Genomic DNA, 23,776 nt, shown 5'->3' with positions numbered 1-23,776 from the left:
AAAAAATACTGAAACCAGTAAACCACAACCTGCCCCCCTCACAACAAAGATTACTCTAAATCCATCGCCATTCCCTACATCTGAGGCACCTCGGAAAAAATTACAAAAACCTCTTGTTACAGACCATATAGAAAATTGGTGTCCCTTATCTGCTCCAACAAAGACCAACCACTTCTCCTAGACCTACTTGGTATATACCAGGTCCCTTGCAGCTGTAAGCTGTCCTACTTTGGCCAAACAGGCAGGACAGCAAATATCAGAATACAAGGACTACATCCGGTTTCACCAGTACAGCCACTCTAGTCTTGCAGACCATGCTCTGAATACACGCCACAGAATACGGTGGAAGAAAGCCACAGTAATACACCGTAGCAAGTTCAAATTTGAAAGACTATTCATGGAATCAGCCTCAACCCTAAGAAACATGCCAAACCTTAACAAATTTGGTTGCATGAGAGTGTCCCAAATTTGGGAGACATACATCAGGAGACCTTCAGCCCAATGGCCAGGAATAACTACATAGCCCGCTAAGGGGCAACATCAGGACTTTTAGGAGAAACAATAGCTTCCTCGCTTTGTCCTCATTTACTGTGTGTAGTGCCTGCGTGCACATGTCTTTATCTCAAGTTCCTTTGAAGATGGCAACGTGATGTTGCTGAAATATCGGAAATATATATTAAAGTTTAATTTAATTTATATTCTGGTGTAAGTTGTAGATTTCTTAAGTTATTTAGTAATCATGCATAACCAACATATAAGCCTTTCTACGAGAATTACTAATGAATCCAAAGAATCCTGGTGAGTTTTGCTAACTACATATTTTTGCAATATATAATGATGTAATGAATTTAATGATTCTCAAATTTAATTCTGCAAGTACAGTTTGCAAGCTTTCTGTTTTTATTCTATAGTACTGATGTTTTGTCATTTGCCATTTTCAGCCCCCTTTTTCCCTGCTTTAGTTTTTGTTTTGTGATAAGCACCTCCTTGCTGTTTGTTTTATTAACATCCATTCTGAAATTTACATCAGAAGAGAAAGGAATTTGGGATGAGTACTGAGCCAGTAATTTTTTATATAGATTTCTAATACTATCTTCTTGGAGTAAGATTTGTAGTTTATGTTTCATTTTATTTATTTATTTCCCCCCCCCCTCCCCCCACCTCACTAGATTCTCATGGTTTTGCAATTTCCATCTTCCTTGAACTGCTATTTTTCAGATTATCAGAAAATGGTCTGAGAATATATTATTATTATCTGAGAAAACAGGGAGTCAAGGACTCATTGAGGGAGGCTATACATCACCCAAATCAGCTGTCATACCTTCCCATAAACTCATTCATACTAGATGCACTCACTACTTTAACAGGCAAACTATTCCACTCACTCACTGCTCTGTATGAGAACAATCTAGCTCTTACCCCTTTCTTAACTGTGAACAAACTTAACTTTCATTGATTTCCCTGTGTTCTCTCCTCATATAGCTAAAAATTTCAGACAATTTCATATAACACTCATTCAGAAGTTTATGGATCTCTATCATATCACCCCTTCCTCCTATTACCAGAGTCTGTAGTCCACATACTCGCAATCTGTCCTCATTAAATAAATTCTATAATCTTCATGTGATCTTTGTAACTCTTCAAATCTGAGCAGAGTAGTCCATGTAAGATTATATCAAGGCCTTGTAAAGAAGAAAACTGACCTTATCCTTACATATCAAGGTTTGCTTCAGCATTGCAATTATCCTAAGTCATATATTAAGTCATATTTACAGTTTTTTTTCTGCGACCTTTGAATGTCAAATCCCTATTCATCATTATGCTAAGATCCTTAGCACCATCAGTTTCTCATAGCATAACACCAGTAACACAATATACCATTGAAAATCTCATCATGCCAAAGTGCATGATGAATATAGAAGGTCCTGAACAGATTTCATCATCTTTTAAGTAGTGCAATACCAAAGCAATTGTGATGCCAAAGCTGTCATGTGCTTTGAACAACAGCAAAACTTTTAAACTTGACAAGGGCTTACAAGAATTCATTCTTTCACTGCTATTTGGCTATGAAAGAATAATAATTATCCTTTTGATGAATAGCTTAGAGGACTTCAATTTATGCCAATATGAAGTCCTCTAGGTGTTTCCTTCAAAGTACATATTTAGGATGATTTTATTAAGTTGAGCAAGTGTTAGAAAATTGACTAGGAAAACTGTTCATAAAATTTAATCATCTAAAATGTGTGTGTGTGTGTGTGTGTGTGTGTGTGTGTGTGTGTGTGTGTGTGTGTGTGTGTGTGTGTGTGTGTGTGTGTGTGTGTGTGTGTGTGTGTGTGTGTGTGTGTGTGTGACAAATCATGTGATAAATTATGCTTACCTTAAGGTCATCAAACTTGAGGACAAAATCTAGAATCTCAGCAAATTGTTTCACCAGAGCTTGTTGAGTTTCTAGATGGTGAGCTGGTGGAAGAGGACCAGAACACAATTCCCAAAGTATTCTGGGTACAACATCCTCTGCAACAAACAAAGAAACTCTGAAATTAAAGCTATTTAATCATTCACTCCATAATCAACCACAAGCACACACACACACAGCATGGCAATGCAAGTAATGCTTCACAAAAATGTATACTCAGAACAGTTTGTAAAAACAAAACATCTGAAATATCATGTTTTCAACTTTCTTAGTTTTTCCATTTTAGATAAGCATGTTAATGATAGTTTGCAAATCGATGACGCTTTCAATAGCATATTTATTATATCTAGATGCAAGTATTCATAAGTCAGTTTCCTGTTTTGCATACTTCACCCCATTTACCAAAAACTGTTCTTTCCACTTAACATTGGCACTAGCTCAGCTCTGAATGGAAAAGATCTGAGCCTAGCTCTCATTACTAAACTGATACATGGCAAAAACATCAAAGATATCCATCAAAACTATTTATTGAGATGCAGTTGCTGACCTAGTCAGATGCAAGTTTAAATCTAGTTGTGGCATAGATAATTATGAAAATCTTTAGGAGATAGATGAATTTCATTACTTACTGTGAGAACACCATCCTACTTACTGAAGTGGCTTGAAAACAGTTCCATGTGTGGTCTGTAGAGAGAGAGCAAGATTTCCTAATTCATTTAATCCTTGGCACATTCACAGCATTAAAGGTGCTAACAGACTTACAACTAAGAGGTGCAATTTACATTTAAAAAAAAAGTCACTTTTTTCAATAGATTAGTGATTATTTTTAAATGGTGGCAAAACCTTCAGTATTATTATTATTATTACTGCCAAAACTACGTTTTAATAAATAAATTTACCTTATGTAAACATTAATCAAAAATTAATTATATTACAAGAACATTTTGAAAGCAAAAATGTGGATAAAGAAAAATGCATTCTCCAAAGACAATATTTCACATATAATGACATACATTATTCAAGTCAAACAATTACTGGCATTCCACAGAACATAAGACAGTTTTATGGGGGGAGGGGGGGGGGAATAATAATAATAATAATAATATATATATATATATATACTGCTTGGGAAAAAAGTTAATGGACATCTCCATGGGCAAGATGTTCCATGCCACGTAATAAGTTGTGTTTGTAGCTGATATTTTTTTTATTTTTATTATTCCATGGTATTATTACACCAGATCATAGAGGTCAGGTTCATGTATTTTATACAGCACCTTTTCTGGGTTGTTATAGAGTTCACATTTGGAAATATTCATACAGTTTAGCAAATGCATTGGTGATGCTTCCTCGATGTTACAGATTTTGCAGGTGGGGAAGACTTTTATGCCATTGCTAAACTTGATTGGTCTTGTGTGGCCAGTCTTGAGGCGGGAGATCATGGTAGTGGCACTGCGATTAAACTTGGAGTTGATGGTAGCTCCTGGATTTTCTACTGAGTACCAGTGGTGAGTCATGTCCTGAAGAATTGTTCTTTTTATGTTTTCTTTTTGGGTGGTTTTAAAAAGATCAAAATCTGTGGTATCACTTAATGTTGCGGCCATTTTTACTACTTCATCTGCAGTTTCGTTTCCATTTAATCTCACATGGGATGGGATCCATTGGAAGATTATTTTGGAATCCTTATGTAATTTGTTTATGTTTTTTGCTATGTCTCTAAGTATTTCTTGATGGCTAGTGTAGCAGTTCTTAATAGCTTGAAGGGCTGCTAAGGAATCTGTGAAAAATATAAACTCCTTCGGGTTTTGTTTGCCCAAATATTACAGTGCTGTGTTAATGGCTATTAATTCTGCATGGTATGAGTTGTTATAGCTTATGGTTTTATTATCTTAGTTTCCTTTATTTCTGTTAACTTAACTATACCTTTTAGTCATACAATCTCTTTTATATACTTCTTTATGTACGCCTAACTCGGCTCTACCTAGGAATAATTCCTTTTCGGATACTGGCAAATTTATTTTTTATTGCTGTGCCAGCCAGTATCCTATAACATGAGTTTATTCAGGTTCAGGGAATATTCCTAGATTGACTGGCGTTCATTCTAACACACACTAAATAGATATTGGTACTAATTGCAATCGTGGCCAATGATCTATCACTTAAACATATTCATCAAAATCCCTCCTGCTATGGTTCTAATTTTTATAAGTGGTAATTTGAATTCTCGAATTCAGGCATGAGTCAGGTATATGCAACAATACATGTTTATTGGAACTAATGACAATTACAACAAAAATTGGATTAAAATACTAAGACTTCTAAATCTCTTACTAGGTTAATATCTCATGCTAAGCTAGTTACATAATGCTAAATTAATCAAAATGCACTCAGATCACAATGCTAATCACACAAAACATTAGAACTAAATGACGATATTACTCTAAATCAATTCTTTTACGCATGCTACTCTTAAAGACATTTTATACAACTTGTTACTATCTGGTAAGGTCATCCACAAAATACAAATACACATATAATTTCAGTCACATGCAACTATATAGATTCATTCCTGACTTTCTTTGTTCAACAGAATTTTGCTGTCTCAAATTACGAATTTTTATCAGAGTCCTCTATGGATTGTCCACATAACTTAATTTAACATTAATTTCTATCTCTTTCAAAACATATAGTAAAGGTCTTTACATTGCCGAGTTCTTTCCGAAGGTCTGTTAACTGCCCTATGTTGTTCGGGTCATCCTTCGATCGGTTGTTTCAGCGCCTAGCTTATGGCTATGTCGTCCCTTCTACATTCTTTCGGACTCAAACTTATTCCTGCCTTGACATCCGCTCCTTTGTTCTTGAATGGGGCATCCAGTGACAGGCACATTTTCTGCGTAGGCCAATGATTCACGTGCGGCTCGTCTTGGGCTCTCGCTCGGCATACTCAGAAAGACTGCCTGCTGTCTAACATCATAGGACCCTGGCTTGTCCTTTCTCCGTCCACTGGTCAGGAATCCTCGAGGTGAAATCCAAAACAAAAAAGGCCTCGCAATATCACGTGTATTGCCTTATATTCTCTCCCTCCTTTTTCGCACGACCCTTAATTTTTATGCCCTCAAGATGATCCTCAATTCCCTTACTGCCGTTAGGTGCTGTCTTCTAGGGAAGCACACTTGTGTCATCTTCCGCATATGCAGTACCCTGCGGCGTTACAGCCGACACATGTGTTTCAAAAGCAACCTTTGCACTGGTGCTCTTTACTGTCTGTCGATTTACAAAGTTTTAGATAGCTTAATAGGACAAAACAAAACTACTATTTCCCCTTTTACAACATGATCATTAATCTGATAATTCTCCAGCTTAGTTTTTGTCTACAAATATTTCTGATACAATTCTTATATTATTACACAATTTTCTATACAACAAAATCAGAACTTTCTGCTAGTGAGCAGGTATTATCTAAGTTAGCTAGAATTCTCATGTTAGATTTTGAATGAATAATTTCTTAAAATTCATCCCATTCAGGATCTAACAGAGTTGCATCCAATACTGCTAGTTGTTTTAGTTCTATATTATGAGAGCCATAGATGAGTACGCCACTCCCAGAATTGCCATTTGGATTTTTGGAGCCATCTGTGTAGATCTTTATTGAGTCAGGTCCATATTCCATTATTTTTGAAAGGGCTAATGATCTCAAGATTTCAGGGTTTTTTAGGCTTTTTTTTCTCATGTTTCCCTATTTCAGAGTTGATAACTATATTTTTCCTGTCTTGATTTGGAGGAAATGCTGGGAAGTCAGCTATTTTATTTGAAAATCCAAGAGAATTTTATTTTCTACGATTTCATGCATTGTTGATTTTTTCTTTATTGTGTTTGTTGGTTTCCAGTTTTTAAAAAGTTCACTTGTTCTATGGTGTGCAAGGTTGGCTCTTTTTTCTACGAATCTGGTTAGATTTTCTTGCTACCTAATTTTTAAAAAAACAAGGTTGGATTCAAATTCTGCTATTTTTCCAGGAGTTGTATTCCTTAGTCCACATATGATTTTAGCTGCATTTTTCTGAATTTTTATAAGCTTGTCTAAATTGGATTATGATGTTTGCATCCAGATAGGCAAAGCATATTCCATTATGGGACGGATAATAGAGGTATATATGACTTTTAAGGTTTTAGCATCGGCTCCCCACTCTTTACCTGAGATACTTTTCATGATATTTAGTCTTCTTTTTCTCTGACTGTAACATTGTTGATATGTTTATTGAAGCTTAGCAATGGATCCAGAGTAACTCCAAGGTATTTCGGGTTTTCATTAAATGTAATTAGTTGATTGTTTAGCTTAATCTTTGGTCTCCACTTTCTGAGGTGGTTATTAATAGTAAAAACACAGATTTCTGATTTAGTAGGGATAATTTTGGTTTTTTTGGTTTTCACAGTATGTAGCTAAACTTTCAATGGCTTTGTTTAAGTGACCTGCTGTTTCTAGGTTGTTATGAGCTGAGAATAGGACCAAATCATCAGCAAACATAGCTATCTTTGTTTGTTTATTTGTATTTTTATCTAAATCGTTTAAGTAGATGGAAAAAAGGAGTGGGCTCAAAATGCTATCTTGAGGGAGTTCCTGTCTTATTTTCACTTTCTTGGAAAAGGTATTATTTATTTTAACTCGAATTGTTCTATTTCTTAGAAAGTCATAGATCCAGTTAAGAACTTTCCCTTCTATTCCAATATGACAAAGTTTGGAAAAGAGTTTCTGCCTCCACACCTGAAAGAGGCATTGTGATAGGATGCCCTGCTGCAGGCTCATCTGTTTGACAAATCATTGACAAATTGGGCCATCCCAGGTCTACAATCAGTGATATCATACTGAGATGGAAGCACAGGACATCAACTGCAAGTGCTATCCACAGTAAACGATCCACCACTCCGAATGATTGTAGGATACTACGAAGGATAATATGTTAAAACTCCCAATTGTTGGCCAACATGCTGAATGCGGAGTTCCGGGCATCGACTAGAACATGAATCTGCATAAAAATATTCAGAACTGAGGCTCACAACATGGGTTTCCATGGTAGGATTGCAATGTGCAAGTCACACATTACCCAAATGAACATGCAGTGTTGTCTTCAGTGGTGCAAGGGGGGGGGGTGTATACAGTAGATGTAGAAGCTTTGAAAGCTGTGTTATGGGAGTGACGAATCATGCTACACCCTCGACTGAGCAGATTGACAGTGTAGATGTGGCGGATGTCCAGTGAATGTCCCTTACTAGAGGGTGCAATCCAGTGGTGAGCTATAAGGGGCTTGTGTGGGGGCCCCACCCGAGCCCTTTGTTAAATTTTTCTCAAATTTGCGAGTCCCTTGTTCTTATTGTTTACTTTTTTATTTTTTCAAAAAAAAAAAAAAAATTGTAATTTTTTGAAATATATTAAGCAACAAACTCATACGGTAACCTAAAAAAGTGATTTTATTAAATAAAATATTATAGTTACTGTTACTACCATTTTACAAATAAGAATTCACTTTGGTAATCACATATAAATAAATAGGACTATAAAATAATGCCCTTGATTGGTACCGTTCATTATCACTTGAAGTATAAAAAAACAAATGAAAAATATAACGTACTTCAATATTATTGTGTTTAGATAATATTTATTATTTATAGATTATTTATCATAAAAACTTCTATTGCAAACAAAACAAATTTATTTTGTTTATAAAAAATGCAGACTATTGCGTATGTGCGATTATAAAAGATTTTATTCTTATTATATTTTGATAGTAAAAAAAATGTTTTTCTATGTAAGATAAATTAACAGATGATTGTGTGCAAATATTTCATGTTTAGATCATGAAATATTTGTTTAAAAACGTTTTTAAACAAATATTTAGCTTTTACAGGTTGATTGTCCCTCATACTTTTTGATTGGCATTTGTACACAAGCAGTATTAATAAGTTTGAATTAATAAGTTTTATTAATTATATAACAAAAAAAAAGCCGTATTTACACAAAAACTTATTAATACGGCTTTTTTTTTTTTTTTTTTTTTTTTTTTTTTTTTTTTTTTTGCTTGATGTTGCGAACCCTTTGTTAAAATTTCCATAGCTCACCATTGGTGCAATCCCAACTATGAAATTCAAGGGTAACAGTGTGATTGGTATGGTCCTTTTTTGGCCTCAGAATTTCATTTGTGGTGCCATGAACACTGAACTCTGAGATGTATCTGCACATTCTGGAAAATGCAATGCTTCTTACTTTGTGCTGTTTCTATGGAACTGACCAGTCTCTCTTTCAGCAAGACAATGCATCATGATGTCATAAGGTTGCTGCTGTAACTGAGTGGTTTGTGTGACACGAACATCACTGGACTGGCCTCCACAGCGCCCTGATTTCTACCCTATTGAACATCTGTGTCACTGAGCATCAAGTGAGGTTAAGGGACGTCTGCCCCGCAACAGTCCAGGACCTCATTACAGGACTACAGGAAGAATGGCCTAAAATTTCCATTGATCACTATTGTATGCTTGTGAAAAGGTATGTCCCATAAGATTACTGCAGTCATCACAGTGAAAGGAACATGGACACCCATGGCTGTTTGTTCCTCGCAATATAGTCATTAACTTCTTTCCAAGCAGTGTATATATATATATAAATACGATTCAAATTCAACCCCACCAAAAATGAAGTAGGCACCATCAACATAAAAAGAAGTGAAATCAACAAAACAATTACACAAATACTACGTCAAGATGGAGAAGACAAATCAGTGATATATCGTTAAATAGTAACTATTAACAAGAATGACCAGAAAAGAAAGTAGGAGCTATAGAATTCAAAACTAAATATGAAGATAAATATCTGAAATGCAGGAAATTTCAGGTAGAGTGAAGGGCAAATTTTATAATTGGAAATTGTATAACAACATTCCTATGAGTCATTAGAGAGAGAGAGAGAGAGAGAGAGAGAGAGAGAGAGAGAGAGAGAAAATATGGTTTTTCTAAAATATTTTGGAAAAATCTTGAGAAAAGGGCAACACATTCAAGACATGGATTAGTCATTACAGACAGTGTTCCAACATAACAGCATGCATAAATTCACAAGGGAAACAACAAAAAAGAAATAAGAAAAGTCTGAATGACTATCTCATTGTTGATAATTACATTTTCAAGTTGGGCTAGGATAGAAAAGTACACAGATATAATTCAATGAGATGAGAGAACCCTCGACACTTCTGTGCATGGCAGAAGACAACAAATCCATTCCGATATAGTATCGGAATGGATTTGTCGTCTGGATATATGCCAGAAAATTGGTTTTTCCTTTATGAACATTCTAAATTTTAAAGTGGTAACTATTTTGCTTGTATAACAGTTGGAAAATTTTATATAAAGTACGTGATTTTGCATGTTGGTGACAAATTTGTGCATCCCTTATTCTTTTCTCCTGTTCAACATGAATTGACTCTTCACAGCACTCTTCCAGTTACCATTCTCTCAACTGTGAGCAGGCTAAAATAGGAAGTGATCACTACTGAATTTTGAGCAGGATAAAATTAAATATTACTAATAGACCAACTGCCATCTATCCTCAACAGATTGAGGGCAGAAATTTAAACAGGGCATAAAAAAAGGCAGAAAAACAAACAATTCCCAAATTTGAGAAGAAAATGAGTAAACCCTGGATGAATAACAAGATATTGAAAATGATGGAGGAAAGAAAGAAACACAAAAATCGTCCTGAATACAAGAACTTAAACAAGGAGATCAGGAAAGAATGTAGGATTGCAAAAGAACTATGGCTCAACAACAAATGCAAGGAAATTGAACTTCTGGACAAAAAGCACAAAACCAGAAAACTCCATGAAAAAGTTAATGAGCTAACTAGCAAATCTTGCAAAAGGGCAGGCTCTCATTGCATTGAAGATACCAGTGGAAACATGAGAAAGACAAAATAAGGCATAGATGGGTAGAGTATTCAAAGGAACTTTACAATCATAACAGAATAGATAAGCCAATGCAAGAAGATTTGGAGGGCCTACTATTCTTACCTGGGAAGTAACAAATGCCATTAGGAAACTGAAACCAGGAAAAGATCCAGGAATGGAGGAATTATGGGAGAATATTTAAAGGCTTTAGATGATAAGGCTTTAAGATCACTGACTGACATATGTAACAAAATATACAAAACTGGACACCTGCCAAAAAGATTTTAAGCACTCAACGTTCCTACCAATACCTAAAAAATCGAAAACAATCAAATCAAATGTGAAGAGTACAGAACAATCAGTCTGATCAGTCAGATCGCAAAAGTTATGTTATATATCATCCTAGAAAGAAATAAACATAAAATCAAAATGGAAATTAATGAAACATAATCTGGTTTCCAGGAAAATAAAGGAACTAGAGAAAGACTCTTCAACATTAGAACTATTATAGAAAGATATCTGGAGAAGTAGAAAGAAGTCTACTTATGTTTTATTGACTACACAAAGGCGCCTTTGACAATATACAACATGAACAACTAATCAAATGCATCAGAAATTTAGTAGATGGTAAAGATACCAGATTATTGATAAATCTATATTGGGAGCAACTGCCTCAATAAAAATATCAGGAGAAATCTCAGAGGAATTCCCAGTAAAGAAGGATGTCAGACAAGGCTGTGTTCTTTCTCTTATATTGTTTAACTTCTATACTGAAAATATCTTCCAGCAATTAGGAGAATTTAAAGGAGTCAGCATAGGAGGCAGGAATATAAACAACTAAAGATATGCAGGTGATACAGTACTGCTAGCTGAAAATAAAAAAGAGCTTCAAAACCTACTAGAAGAGATGCTGAAGCTAAGTGAAAAATATGGACTTAATTTCAACTTTAAAAAAGCCAAAACCATGCTGGTAACAAGAGAAAAATGGAAAATACCAGATATAAGTATTAAGATCAGAGGAAATACTTTAGATCAAGTAGAGTTATATATATTTGGATCAACTAATTACAGAGAATGGAAAGTATGATAAGGAAATATTAAGAAGAATAGAAATTGCTAGATCAACGTTGATTAGCATGAAAAACATTCTGACCTCAAGGGAAATTCACACAAAAACAAGAATTAGGCTATCCAAATGCTACATATGGTCAACACTGCTATATGGAGCAGAAACATGGGCAATATCAAAATACTGTGAAAATAAACTAAAAGCCTTTGAGATTGGATCCTCAGAAGAATTCTTAGAGACCCATGGACTACCAAAAAAACTAATTTAGAAATATTAGAGAAGATTGGAGAAGATAGGAATCTGTTGAAAACCATTAAGAGTAGGAAAACCATAACCATAACCTTGGTCACATACTAAGGCATGAATCTCTACAAAAAACACTTCTAGAAGGAATACAAGGAAAAGAAGAAGAGAGGAAGACAAAGAACAGATTGGATGGGACCTTTTTGTCCTATGGAGAATGCAAAAGAGAAGCACAAAACCACACATGGTGGAAGCTCATGGTAGTCAACCTCCTGGAAGGAGATGACATCTGACAAGACAATAGACCAACAAGGAGTTAAGAACTCATTGAGGGAGGCCATACATCACCAGTTATCATACCTTCTCTTAAACTCATTCACACTAGATGCACTCAGTACTTCTACAGGCAAAACTGTTCCGTTCACTGTTCTGTGAGAGAAAAATCTAGCTCTCATCCCTTTCTTAAGAGCACATAAACTTAACTTCCATAGATGCCCCTTGTCCTCTCCCCACCCAATTCCCCCTCAAAAGTTTATAGATCTCTCTCTCTCTCTATCATGTCACCCCTCTTTCCCCTCTCTACCAGTATCTGCAGCCCACATACTCTCAATCTATCCTCATAACCTACATTCCACAATCCCGCTATCATTTTTGTAACTCTTCTTTGCACCCTTTCTACAGATTCTTTATTATCTACGAACCCAGGAGACCAAATCTGTGCATAGTAGTCCAGGTGTAGTCATATCAAGGCATTGTAAAGAGGCAAAAATGACTTATGTATCTTTATATGTTAAGTTTATTCCGTTTCAACATTGCAATTATCCTCTGGGTCATTCTTGCAATTTCTGCTATGTGACTCTTGAACTTCAAGTTCTTATCCACCATAACTCTAAAATCTCTAGCCTCATCAGTTACTCCAAACATAATCCAACAATATAATATGCTGCTGGATATCTCACTATGCCAAATTACATAACTTTACATCTACTAACATTGAACTGATAGCCATTATCGTTTTCCCACACTTCCAGCTTATTCAAATCAAGCTGTAAATGATGTATATCAGAAGTATCTCTAATTACCTTGCCTATCCTTGCATTATCAAAAAACAATTGAAAGCCTCCTGTGGTTCTGACAACATCATTGATATATGGATTAAACAACGATCCAAGGACTGATCCTTGAGGCGCATCACTGGTTACCTTAAATCTTGCAAATTCACACCCACATATAACACTTTCTAGTCCCTGTTTAATTAATGGAATGTAAACTGTTTTAAGTGAACAGTTTACATTCCAATCCCATATAATCAGGTTTATGTAACAGCCTTTCATATGGTAACCTATCAAATGCCTTAACAGTCTAACAGTATTATAGTGTATACATTCCCTTTATCCATCTCAGCCATGTGTTTGAAGTATTCAATATAATACTGATGTTCATTAATTCTTTTTTTCCACAGAAAGGCCTGTCTGCCAAAATATGTCAAATAACATTCACATGGGATCTGGTAAAAACTAGCTAAAAATAGAGGCAACAGTTTGTCTTTTGTAGATGGTAGCAGATAAGAAATTTTGTTCATAAGGAAAATATGAGGAATTAAGGTAATACGTCTTCAAAATTCTACCAACAGGTTCAGCAATGCCAGAAATATAAGATATTGGAACTCTGTAGTATGTCAAAGAATCCTTAAGTATTGAAATATAGAAGTCAATTATCTGTTGGAATTGATGAGGAATAGAATTAAATGGTTGTACAACAACCATTTAATTCTATTAAAGTTTTGACAGTGAGAAGTTCTTATTGTAAGCTTGAGGGAGAGGAGCAAACATTATGTGCCCTATTAATTAATGAATTCATATCTCCAATATTTTGGGAAGTATGATGAGCAGCCTTTTGATGAATGTATCTGCCAGTTACGGTAGGATTAGATGACGTGCAAATAAGAAGGATGTCCAAAAATGATAAACTATGAACATTTTCTTTTTTCATGGTGAAATGAATGCATGGGTGAAGGCTACTGATCTGATGTAAGAAAGTAGTAACTTCATTTTTAGAATGAGGCCCCAACAGCAAAAATCTAAATGTAATGAAACCAAAGAGAAGGTTAGAGATGAATGGATAAAAACAAAAGTATCTGCCATATGGATATATTTCAAAAAATAGATCTTGTTTTTCTAGTTGAAATATCCTAAATCAAGGAGCTCATCATCATCAAATTCCTGCTATGTACCCTCAAGGAGTGAACAGGATATGATAGTACTACATGAAAAAAATTATATCATTATTAATTTCCTATCTACAATTTTCCTCCAAATCAGTCTGTTACTTGTCTCAAGACTGCAACATTATCAGATCTTATATTTCTATTGTCTAAGGCACTTTGTACCGTATCAATCCACCTATATCTTGGTCTTCCTCTGGGTCATTTTGCTGCCAACCTGGCAGAGAACACTTGTATTGCTAATCTTTCCTCGCTCATTCTGTTTAAGTGACCATACCACCTGAGATTAGCTCTGCTAACGCATTCCTGGATGCTGACAATGTCAAGTTCTTTCCTAATATCCTCGTTTTTAATATGATATTGCCATTGATGCCATCCGTTCACGCCTATAATCTTTCTCAGGACTCTCATATCTGCGGTCTCTAGTCTTTGGTCAAGTGTTTTACTTCTGACCCACCTCTCAGATCCATAAGTTAAAACTGGTTTGAACACTGTCTTGTATACAGCTAATTTAGTGTTCCGACTAATTTCTCTCTTATTCCATATGAATTTATTCAATTGACTTCCCACCATACCAGCTTTGCTGATTCTGTTGTCTATTTCTATATTTAATTTACCATCTTCAGTAAAAATCATGACTAAATAGCTGAAATGTTTTACTTGCTGACCTTCATACCATATCTATTACAACAGTTATTCAATTTAGTCTTAGAATCTTGTAGACTTGTAGCAGATTTATTTAGAAGTATAACATCATCCGCATAAAGCAAAGAGCTGACATTAACATCTCCAATTTTGATATCATGTTTAATACCACTTTCCTTCATAATGTGATCCATATAGATAATGAATAACAGAGTTGATAATGTACATCCTTGTCTCACACCAGATTTAACATTAAACCATCTTCCTGTACTTCCTTCAATTCTAACTGCTGACTTATTTTCAAATAAAGACTAAGTATTGCTTGATATAATGCCCCATTGACACCATATAACTGCAGAGTATTGAATAGCTTCTCTCTTGGCACATGCCTTTTCCAAATCGACAAAACTTAAATACAGATCTTTGTTATATTCCCATGATTTCTCGACTATTTGTCGTAAAGTGAAGATCTGATCCTGATAGCCTCTATTTGGCCTGAATCCAGCTTTTTCTTCACCAAGCTTTTCTTCCACAATTCTTCTCAACTGTTTCTCAAGTATACTTGCATAGATCTTGCCGGGAACACTCAGTAGGGAAATACCTCTGTAATTCTCACATGCAGTTTTATTTCCCTTTTTATATATGGGTACTATGAGAGCTCTACTCCAATCATCGGGAATTGGTTCCTCTGTCCAGGCTTTCTGAACTATGCAGTGCAGCCACTATAAGACTCTCACACCACCATACATCAGCATTTCTGGTCGAATATCATCTACTCCTGCTGCCTTTCCACATTTCAAGCCTTTGATGGCTTTTTCTACTTCAAGTATGGATATGTATTCCTGAATGCATGCCTGGTCAGTGCTTTTTACCACTATGCTGTCATCACTGCTTGTTTCATTTAGAAGTTTTTCAAAGTAATTACTCCATACTTAAGGGATATCTTTTTCTCCCGTTTTCATGTCACCTTTATCATCTCTAACTCCTTTTACAGCACTCTTTCCTCCATTCCTAAGCTTCTTCAACAACCTCCAGAATATTTTGCCACCTTCTTGATATTTATTTTCTATATTCTTGCCAAAGTCCTCGTATGACTTTTGTTTAGCTAGTTTTACAGTGTTTAGCATTCTTGCATTTGTCTCTGTATTCTCTAAGAGCACAAGCTGACTTATTTGCCAGGATCTTTTGATATGCTTTCTTCTTTTCTTTTACTGCCTATTTAACTTCCTGAGTCTACCATGGAGTTCTGATTTTTCTATCCTTACAACCTCACCACATGCCTCTCTGGCTGAATCAATCAGTGTTTTCTTTAGGGCTTGCCACTATATCTCTAAGGTTTGGTTCCTGTTCTCAAACTCATTCATTTTTTCTTCAATCATATTTGTGTATTTTAATCTACAGTTCTTATCTGAGAGCTGCTCAACTTTTATGCGCTTCAAAACTTTCTTACGTGTTCTTCTTTTCAATATGAAATTCAATTTTATCCTGCTCAAGACTAAATAGTGATCACTTCCAATTTCAAATCCTCTGTACACTCTGGCGACCTGCACCAGGGAGAAAACATTACTATCAACGATAACATAGTCAATGAGACTTTTCTTATTCCTAGCCTCTTCTCTCCATGTGAATTTGTGCACATTTTTATGTTGGAACATGGTGTTAGTAATAACCAGTCCATGTCCTGAGCAGAAATCCAACAGATATTTGCCATTATTATTAGCTTTGCTCTTTTCTCCAAATTTTCCCAAAATATTTTTGTATGTCTCACAATCATTTCCTACTCTGCTATTTAGATCCCCAACAAGGACCAACTTTTCCTTTTTCATTGTGTCAGTTGCTTTTTCTAAAGCCTCAAAAAATTCCTCCACTTCTACCTTAGTAGAACCTTCTGTGGGACCATAGGCACAAATAAGTCTCATTGTCCAGTTCCCCATTCTCATATTTGCCCACATTACTCTACTTGAGACTGACTGCCATTCAAGAAGATTAGCCTCGTATTTTGTGTTGAATACTATGGCTACTCCTTCTTTTCCTTGATTGTCATTGCCTGAATATAACATTTTGTATTTATTGCTCAGAAAGATCTCACCAGTTTTGGTCTTTTTTGTTTCAGTCACCCCTATTATGTCGATCTGATACTTATCTAATTCCTCAGCTAGCTCCATTTCTTTGCCATTCAGGCTTCTTACGTTGATAGTACCGATCTTTAACTCTGGTGATTTTGAGTTGGGGTTTGTTTTCAGATTTGGACAAATTTCAGATTTGTTTTCAGATTTCAGACAAATCTGAAAACAAACCCCAACTCAAGGAGCTCGTTTAATTGTTTAATTTGTGTTTTGTAGGGTAATAACTAATTTCTTGAAAGGTAGAAGTATCCTGTAAAAAGGCAGTCTATTTTCCTCTCATAGGCAGCCTTATCCATTACCATTATAATTTTTCCTTATCTGCTTTTGAAATAGATATATAGTTAATTTGTTTTAATAAAAGTAGCATCCAAAATTCAACAGTAGATAAATTACACTGAGGTAATTTGCTTCTAAAGAATGAAGCAGCAACTTGAAAGAGCATTTATTTTCTTATATCTTTGCTTGGAAGTCTGAACAGATTGCATTCAATCTTCTTCTTTCGCTATGCCTTATCCCATGTTAAACGGGGTCAGCGTTCCCATCTTTAGTCTTCTTCTTCCAGATTCTCCGGTCCTTTCTCCCTAAGATCCTCTGCCACCTTATCCCCCCATCTGAGTTTGGGTCTGCCTCTTTTCCTCCTTCCCTCCATCTCCATATGCTCAACTCGTTTAGCAACATACTCCTTACTCCTTCTCTCTACATGACTGAACCACCTCAGCCTGATTTCTTGTACCTTCTTACCAATCGGTCTCACCTTGATCTTCCCTCTGATGTAGTCATTCCTTATCCTGTCCTTCTTTGTCACACCACTCATCCATCTCAACATCTGAATCTCAGCAATCTCCATCTTCCTCTCCTGTGCCTTTGTTATAGGCCACGTCTCTGTGCCATGGAGCATCACCGGCCTCACCACCATCTTATACAGCTTTCTTTTCACCTTACAACTCACTCTCTTGTCGCACAGGACACCCTGCTCATCTTCCTCCAGTTCATTCAGTCACATGTTATTTGGTGCATTATTTCTTCATCCAGGTCACCATTCCTCTCGACGACCGACCCAAGGTACAGGTACTTGAATTTCTTTCCTGAAGTTAACCTTTCACCCCGGAGTTGTATCCCTGGTGCCTTCTTCTTGACATCCTCCACTAGTACATCCATGACCAGATCAAAGAGGTAGGGGCTCAGAGTTGATCCCTGATGGAGCCCTACAACAATGGAGAACACCCTCTGTCATGCCAAAACTAGACCTGACCTGAGTTTTCGCTCCCTCATACATCTCCTTCACCAACTTCACGTACTTTTCTGACACCCCCCCCTTCTTCCTCATACACCTCCATACCTCCTGTCTGGCCACTCTGTTGTACGCCTTTTCCAGGTCTATAAACACCATATGTAGCTCTGCCTGCATCTCCCTATATTTCTCCATCAATCACCTTAGCGCAAATATTGCATCCATTGTCCCTCTTTCTGGCATAAATCCAAACTGCTCCTCACCAATTTATGTTTCCCCGCCATATCCTTCCTTCAATTACTCTTTCCCAAATCTTCAACGTGTGTGATATCAGCTTGATCCCTCTATAGTTGCCACAATCTTGAACATCTCCTTTTTCCCTTGTAGATTGGGACGAGATTGCTTTTCCTCTATTCCTCTGGTATCTTTTCCTGTTGGACTATTCCTCATCAGATCCCATAACATGTCTACGCACCTCGCTTCTCCAGGTATCTGGTCTGCCCCCACAGCCTTTCCATTCTTCGTTTTTCTCAGTGCCCAATACACTTCCTCTCTGCTTATGTCCTGCACCGATCCTTCATTTGCCTCTCCATCCTCACACCTCTCTCTTGGATTCTCCTCATTTAGTAGATTACGAAAACACATTGCATTCAATATTATGCAAAAAGTCAAGATATTGAATGGATTTAGGTACGGCAGCAAAATCATTGTCCAGAAATGATAATACCCCATTGTAAGCAAAAATTTACTGCTGAATAAAGTTTCATTAAAATTCATTACTGTGGTATCATGTAATTTTGTTTTATAGTTATGCCACAGATATCTTGTTAGATCCATTCTTTTCATTCCTGCAGGATCTTTCTGAGCTAAGATTCAAATTATACAAACATGTCAAAGCCTAATCAGTTGATCATTTCTTTAACATACATGCTGATATCCCATTTGTCCCTACTGCCAAATTTTTACCGAGGTTACACAACAGTCTAGAATCTCCTTCTCATGCACTTCTATCTCTTCATTCAATGTAGTGGTAGCACTATGTTACATATACTAGGTTAATAGATCTTGGCAAATTGAGCACTCATTATTTCAATTACTTTATCTGCTTCTGACACAAGGGTACTATCTGCATTCAGTAAAATTATTCTTTCATATGCATGCTTTCTTTTACTTGCAGCATAATGATAAAATTCTTCTTTGCCATTAGCCTGCACAGCCAATTTATTTTCATCCTCTAAATTAGCTTTCTGTACTCATAACTTTTCTAGCCTGTACTTTATATATTTCATAACTGCTCTTACTCTGATTCTCATGATATTCCTTCCACATCATCTTCTTCTTATGTCTTGCTTAATAAGATTGCACATCCATTTAACTCCCATTATTCAGATAATGCATCATTTAAGCAACTTTTCAAAGCTTTGCATGATCTGCTGATATTCTTCCCATTCAATAACTATACTATGGAACCAAAGATAGTATTTGTCATAATCTCCAGACTAGTAGTTCAACATGTAACCTGTCCTGATCAGAACATCTCTACTATTTGCTACTTCTCAGTACAGCATGATTAGTACAGCAAGTACACATATTTAGCACAGCAAGTACACATATTTAGCACAGCATGATCACAATCACCAACTGGTGGCAAAAATGTCACATCCTTAATTGAGACATCCTGTGATATTATGATCAAATCTAACACTCTTTATCCTTGAGATGTTTCTTTCCCATGCTGATTGAGAAAATTGTCTTGCAACAGCTCAATAAAATCTCCTTTATTTTTATCATGAGTTTTATCTGCTACTCAATCAATCAGATAATTTAAGTCCTCCATAATAATTATTCATTTAATTCCTATCTCGGTAATTTGGAATGAATTTCTTCATTCCAGCAACTGGAAGTATATTCCCAGCACCTAAGAAAAAATAGCCAGAAGCCTAAAAAAATATAATCTCTGTACTGCTTTCAAACCTCATCTGAAGTTGGCTGCCCTTATCCACTCTCCTAAGGATCAACTAACTTTCCTCCCCGTTTCAGGTGTTTACAAAGCTCCTTGTTCTTGCAAATTATCTTATTATGGTCAAATTGGGAGATCTGCCAACATCCACCAAGAACACAAGAAATAGATCTGCCACCATAACTATGGTCAATTTGGTCTAGCTGACCATGATTTGGATACCTTGCTCAGAAATCAAATGGAAAAAACTACTATGCTTTGCTGCAACAAATATAAACTTGAAGGACTTTACTTAGAATCAGCAAATTTGTTAAATCAGCCTAATCTTGATAAATATGGATGTGCTAAACTTCCCAAGAGGGAAGTTTAACACATATAGGTATTCTTTAGTTCTTTCGCCTCCTGTTCAACAGCTCAGGCTAGACAACAGCACCAATAGAGGGCATCCCTCATAGGCCTTCAGGCTTTAGTCTAATTTCTTCTGCTTATTGGTTTGAGTTCTTTTGTGCGTACTTATACCATTTTGAGATTGCATCCCTGATGATATCTCTGTGACAGAGATGAAACACAGGATCTAATAAACTGATATGTTATTGTTCCTCTGTGCTGTATTCATTCCATTAAATCTTGTAATGAGTTTAGACAAGCACATAAGCCTAAATACTAAACTTCTCAAAGGCTATGGCCCCAGATTCACATTCTTGTTATTTTCAATGGAAGTTTCCCTCTGCTATTCCCCTTTCTCCAGTAGCCATTTTGATGCTTCCGACCTGGTTGTCCCATCTTCTAGCTACATATCTCATTAATTAAGTCTCTGTTCATAAGAAAATCTTATGAACACAGCAGTATTTCTTATCACAGTTGTAATTTGTATTCTGAATATGCTACTATAAAATCCAGCAAATGTTAGTAACTCACTAAATAAATTTATTGATACTCAAAATTATATGGAAAAATTCACGATGCTCCTTATGCTTGATATAAAATAAACTAAAAAGCAAAGCTATTTTAAGAAACAGCCCCTCTATCACAAATGAGCTAAAGAAAACTTAATTAAACGAGATTTATTTTATTAAGGAAGGATTATTAATTTAATATACTTATGAGCATTTTTTGAAGGTAAAGATGGCATTATACTTGGCACAAGACTTCATTCAGCTCAGATGGTATATAAATAGAAATTGAGCAGGAAGAACTGATAACTGAGCATATAAATAGTTAAACAAAAAATGTGAATAAAACCAATAACAAAAAATTAACAAAGCAAACTATGAATTTTAAATGAGTTGAAAAAGGAATAAAAAATCAGGAAGGTCATCATTATCGATTTCCAAGGAAACAAAATTAAGGTTATTACATAGCTCTGAATCTCTAATGATAAGAACCATTCAATATGCCATAAACACAAAAAGACCCTTTCTACTCATGTCACTGTGGCAATTAAACAAAATAAATTACCCCCAACTATTCTCAAACCAACCAAACTCCTCTTAATATGCTGTTTCATAAAACCATGCAACAAGATCACAATTGATTTGCTCCAATCTACATCTGATAGCATTCTGAAAGAAATGGCAAGCACTTATCATGTTGCTGACTTGCTATGTAAATAACAATTTTTTTCTTTTTTAATAGGCAATGTAGTAAGCATATTTCAAACCAGAGAGAGGATCCTGTGGTCAGTATCAATTCCATGTTATGCTAAGCTAGATTTCTGAGATTTCTTATTAACAATGTATTGTAATTGTTCCTCCAAAGAATGTCCACTCTGTCTGAAACAGAAAAGGTGACAGTCATTAGGAACTTCATAGAGCCCAGGAAGAGATTATTTATCTTCAGAAGATGGGAGCCTCTAGGAAAGTTTGTTGAAAAGGAATGAATGATTCCTGAGATTGGTTCAGAGTGCCAGAAATATATAGTATCAGAACCCTCCATATTGCTTAATGGTTGTTTGAGGCAGGCTAATAGAATGAAAAAAAATATTACTATTATTATTATTAAGAGGAAGGCCACATACTAAACGTACCAACTGACATGCTTGTTCTTGAATTCATTCACACTACTTGCATAAACAACATCCGATAGCAATCCATTCCAATCATGCACCACTCCACAAGAAAAAAATCTAGATTTCATCCCCTTCTCAGTGGCATTCATTCTCAGCTTCCAAGGATGCCATCTTTCTTGTCTTTTCCCCACCCTCCATAAAGTAAAAAATTCCATCAACTAAAATCCTGTGTGACCCTTTCAGAAGTTTGTAAGTCACAATCATATAACCCCTCTTTCTCCTGTTTGCTAGTGTCTACAGTCTACAAATTCTACATCAGTCTTTATAATCAGTATTCCACAATCCTGATATAACTTTTAACTCTCTCCACTGTATCAGAAACACAACAGAAACCAGGAGACCAGACCTGCACATAATAGTCCAAGTGAGGTTGTATCAAGGCCTTGTAAAGAGGCAAAATGACTTCTTTATTTTTTTATGTGAAAGTTTGTTCCAACATTGTAATTATCTTTTGAGTTGTATTTGCAATCTTTGTTACATCGCCCCTGAAATTCGACTTGCTATCTACTAACACTCCAATATCCCTAGCCTGATAAGTTTCTTCTAGCATAATACCACCAACATAATACGACATTGAATATCTAATCACACTGAAGTGCGTGATGACTTTACATTTACTGACATTGAACTGACATCCATTTTCCCATGCCCACAATTCAAGCCTATTTAAATCATTTTGCAAGTGCTGCATATCATCAGCATTGCTGATTACTAACCTATCTTTGCATCATCAGCAAATAGCTGTATGTCATCTGCCAAATCCTTTCCAATGTCATTAATGCACAGATTAAATAACAGTAGACCAAGGACTGATCCTTGTGGTACACCACTGGTTACCTTAAATCTGGCAGACTCACATCACTCATGTCTCCCCATACACCACTTTTTCATATCTGTCATTCAGATATCCTCTTATCCATGCTGTATCATGTCAAAAGCCTTAACAAAATCCAAAAAGTATCATGGTCTATCCATTCCCCTTTCTAACTCATGGTAACATTATTATACAATGTGAGAAAGCTGCCAAAACATAACCTTCCCTTAGTAAACCCATGCTGTTCATCACAAGTAGAGATTCTCTGTCAACCCATTTCCTAGTCTTCCATGCAGTATCATGTCAAAAGCCTTAACAAAATCCAAAAGTATCATGGTCTGGTAACATTATTATATCGGGGGGGTCTAGAGTTATAAGGTTTAAGTTTGTTGGTGACTTCCACAGGCCAAGAAGTGACCTTCTTAAGGAGTCTGTGGATAGGTTAGGCAGGTTGCGAATTCCACGCTCTATTTGGATCATGATTTCTTCAGCAGGTATCCTTTTTGGAGCTAGGGCGAAATTGTGACCACGTGAAAGTGCGGTGAGTGCTTCAGGCTTTAAAATATAAAATATAATCCGACCAACTCTCAGATTAGAACTATCCACAGACTCCTTAAGAAGGTCACTTCTTGGCCTGTGGAAGTCACCAACAAACTTAAACCTTATAACTCTAGACCCCCCCCGATTATATGGACTCCCAAAAATACATAAACAAAATGTGCCATTGTGTCCCATAGTGGATGGCATTGATTCCCCCACATATAAATTAGCCAAACGTTTAGCCAAAACGCTCACACACTACACTGGCAACACACCATCACACATAAAAAACTCAGCCCACTTTAAAGCCAGTATAGAAAACCTCACACTCCAATACACTGACATAATGGTCAGTTTTGACATCTCCTCCCTATTCACTAATGTCCCACTCAAAGAAACCCTTGAGCTCATCCAAGCCAAGTTTCCTCCCGATATCTCAGCCCTATTTCAGTTCACAATGAACTCAGGCTGTTTCGTTTGGCAAGGAAAGTTCTACAAACAGATAGAGGGGACAG

General features: G+C 36.0%; 1 protein-coding gene across 1 annotated transcript in view; it reads right to left on the bottom strand.

The window, feature by feature from the left end:
* The window catches only part of LOC150108168 (CYFIP-related Rac1 interactor B-like), a 184,850-nt gene that overhangs the window by 58,115 nt on the left and 102,959 nt on the right, over positions 1-23,776 (bottom strand). The window contains exon 6 of the mRNA XM_090415625.1: positions 2,378-2,514. Coding sequence (XP_090271751.1) covers positions 2,378-2,514 — 137 coding nt within the window. The remainder of the gene's footprint in view (positions 1-2,377; positions 2,515-23,776) is intronic.

The sequence above is a fragment of the Typopeltis vanoorti genome, chromosome 3 (genome assembly GCF_054136105.1).
Source record: "Typopeltis vanoorti isolate ZY-2024b chromosome 3, IOZ_Tvanoo_1.0, whole genome shotgun sequence".
In the NCBI taxonomy this organism is placed as follows: domain Eukaryota; kingdom Metazoa; phylum Arthropoda; class Arachnida; order Uropygi; family Thelyphonidae; genus Typopeltis; species Typopeltis vanoorti.
This window is presented reverse-complemented; position numbering and strand designations above follow the sequence as displayed.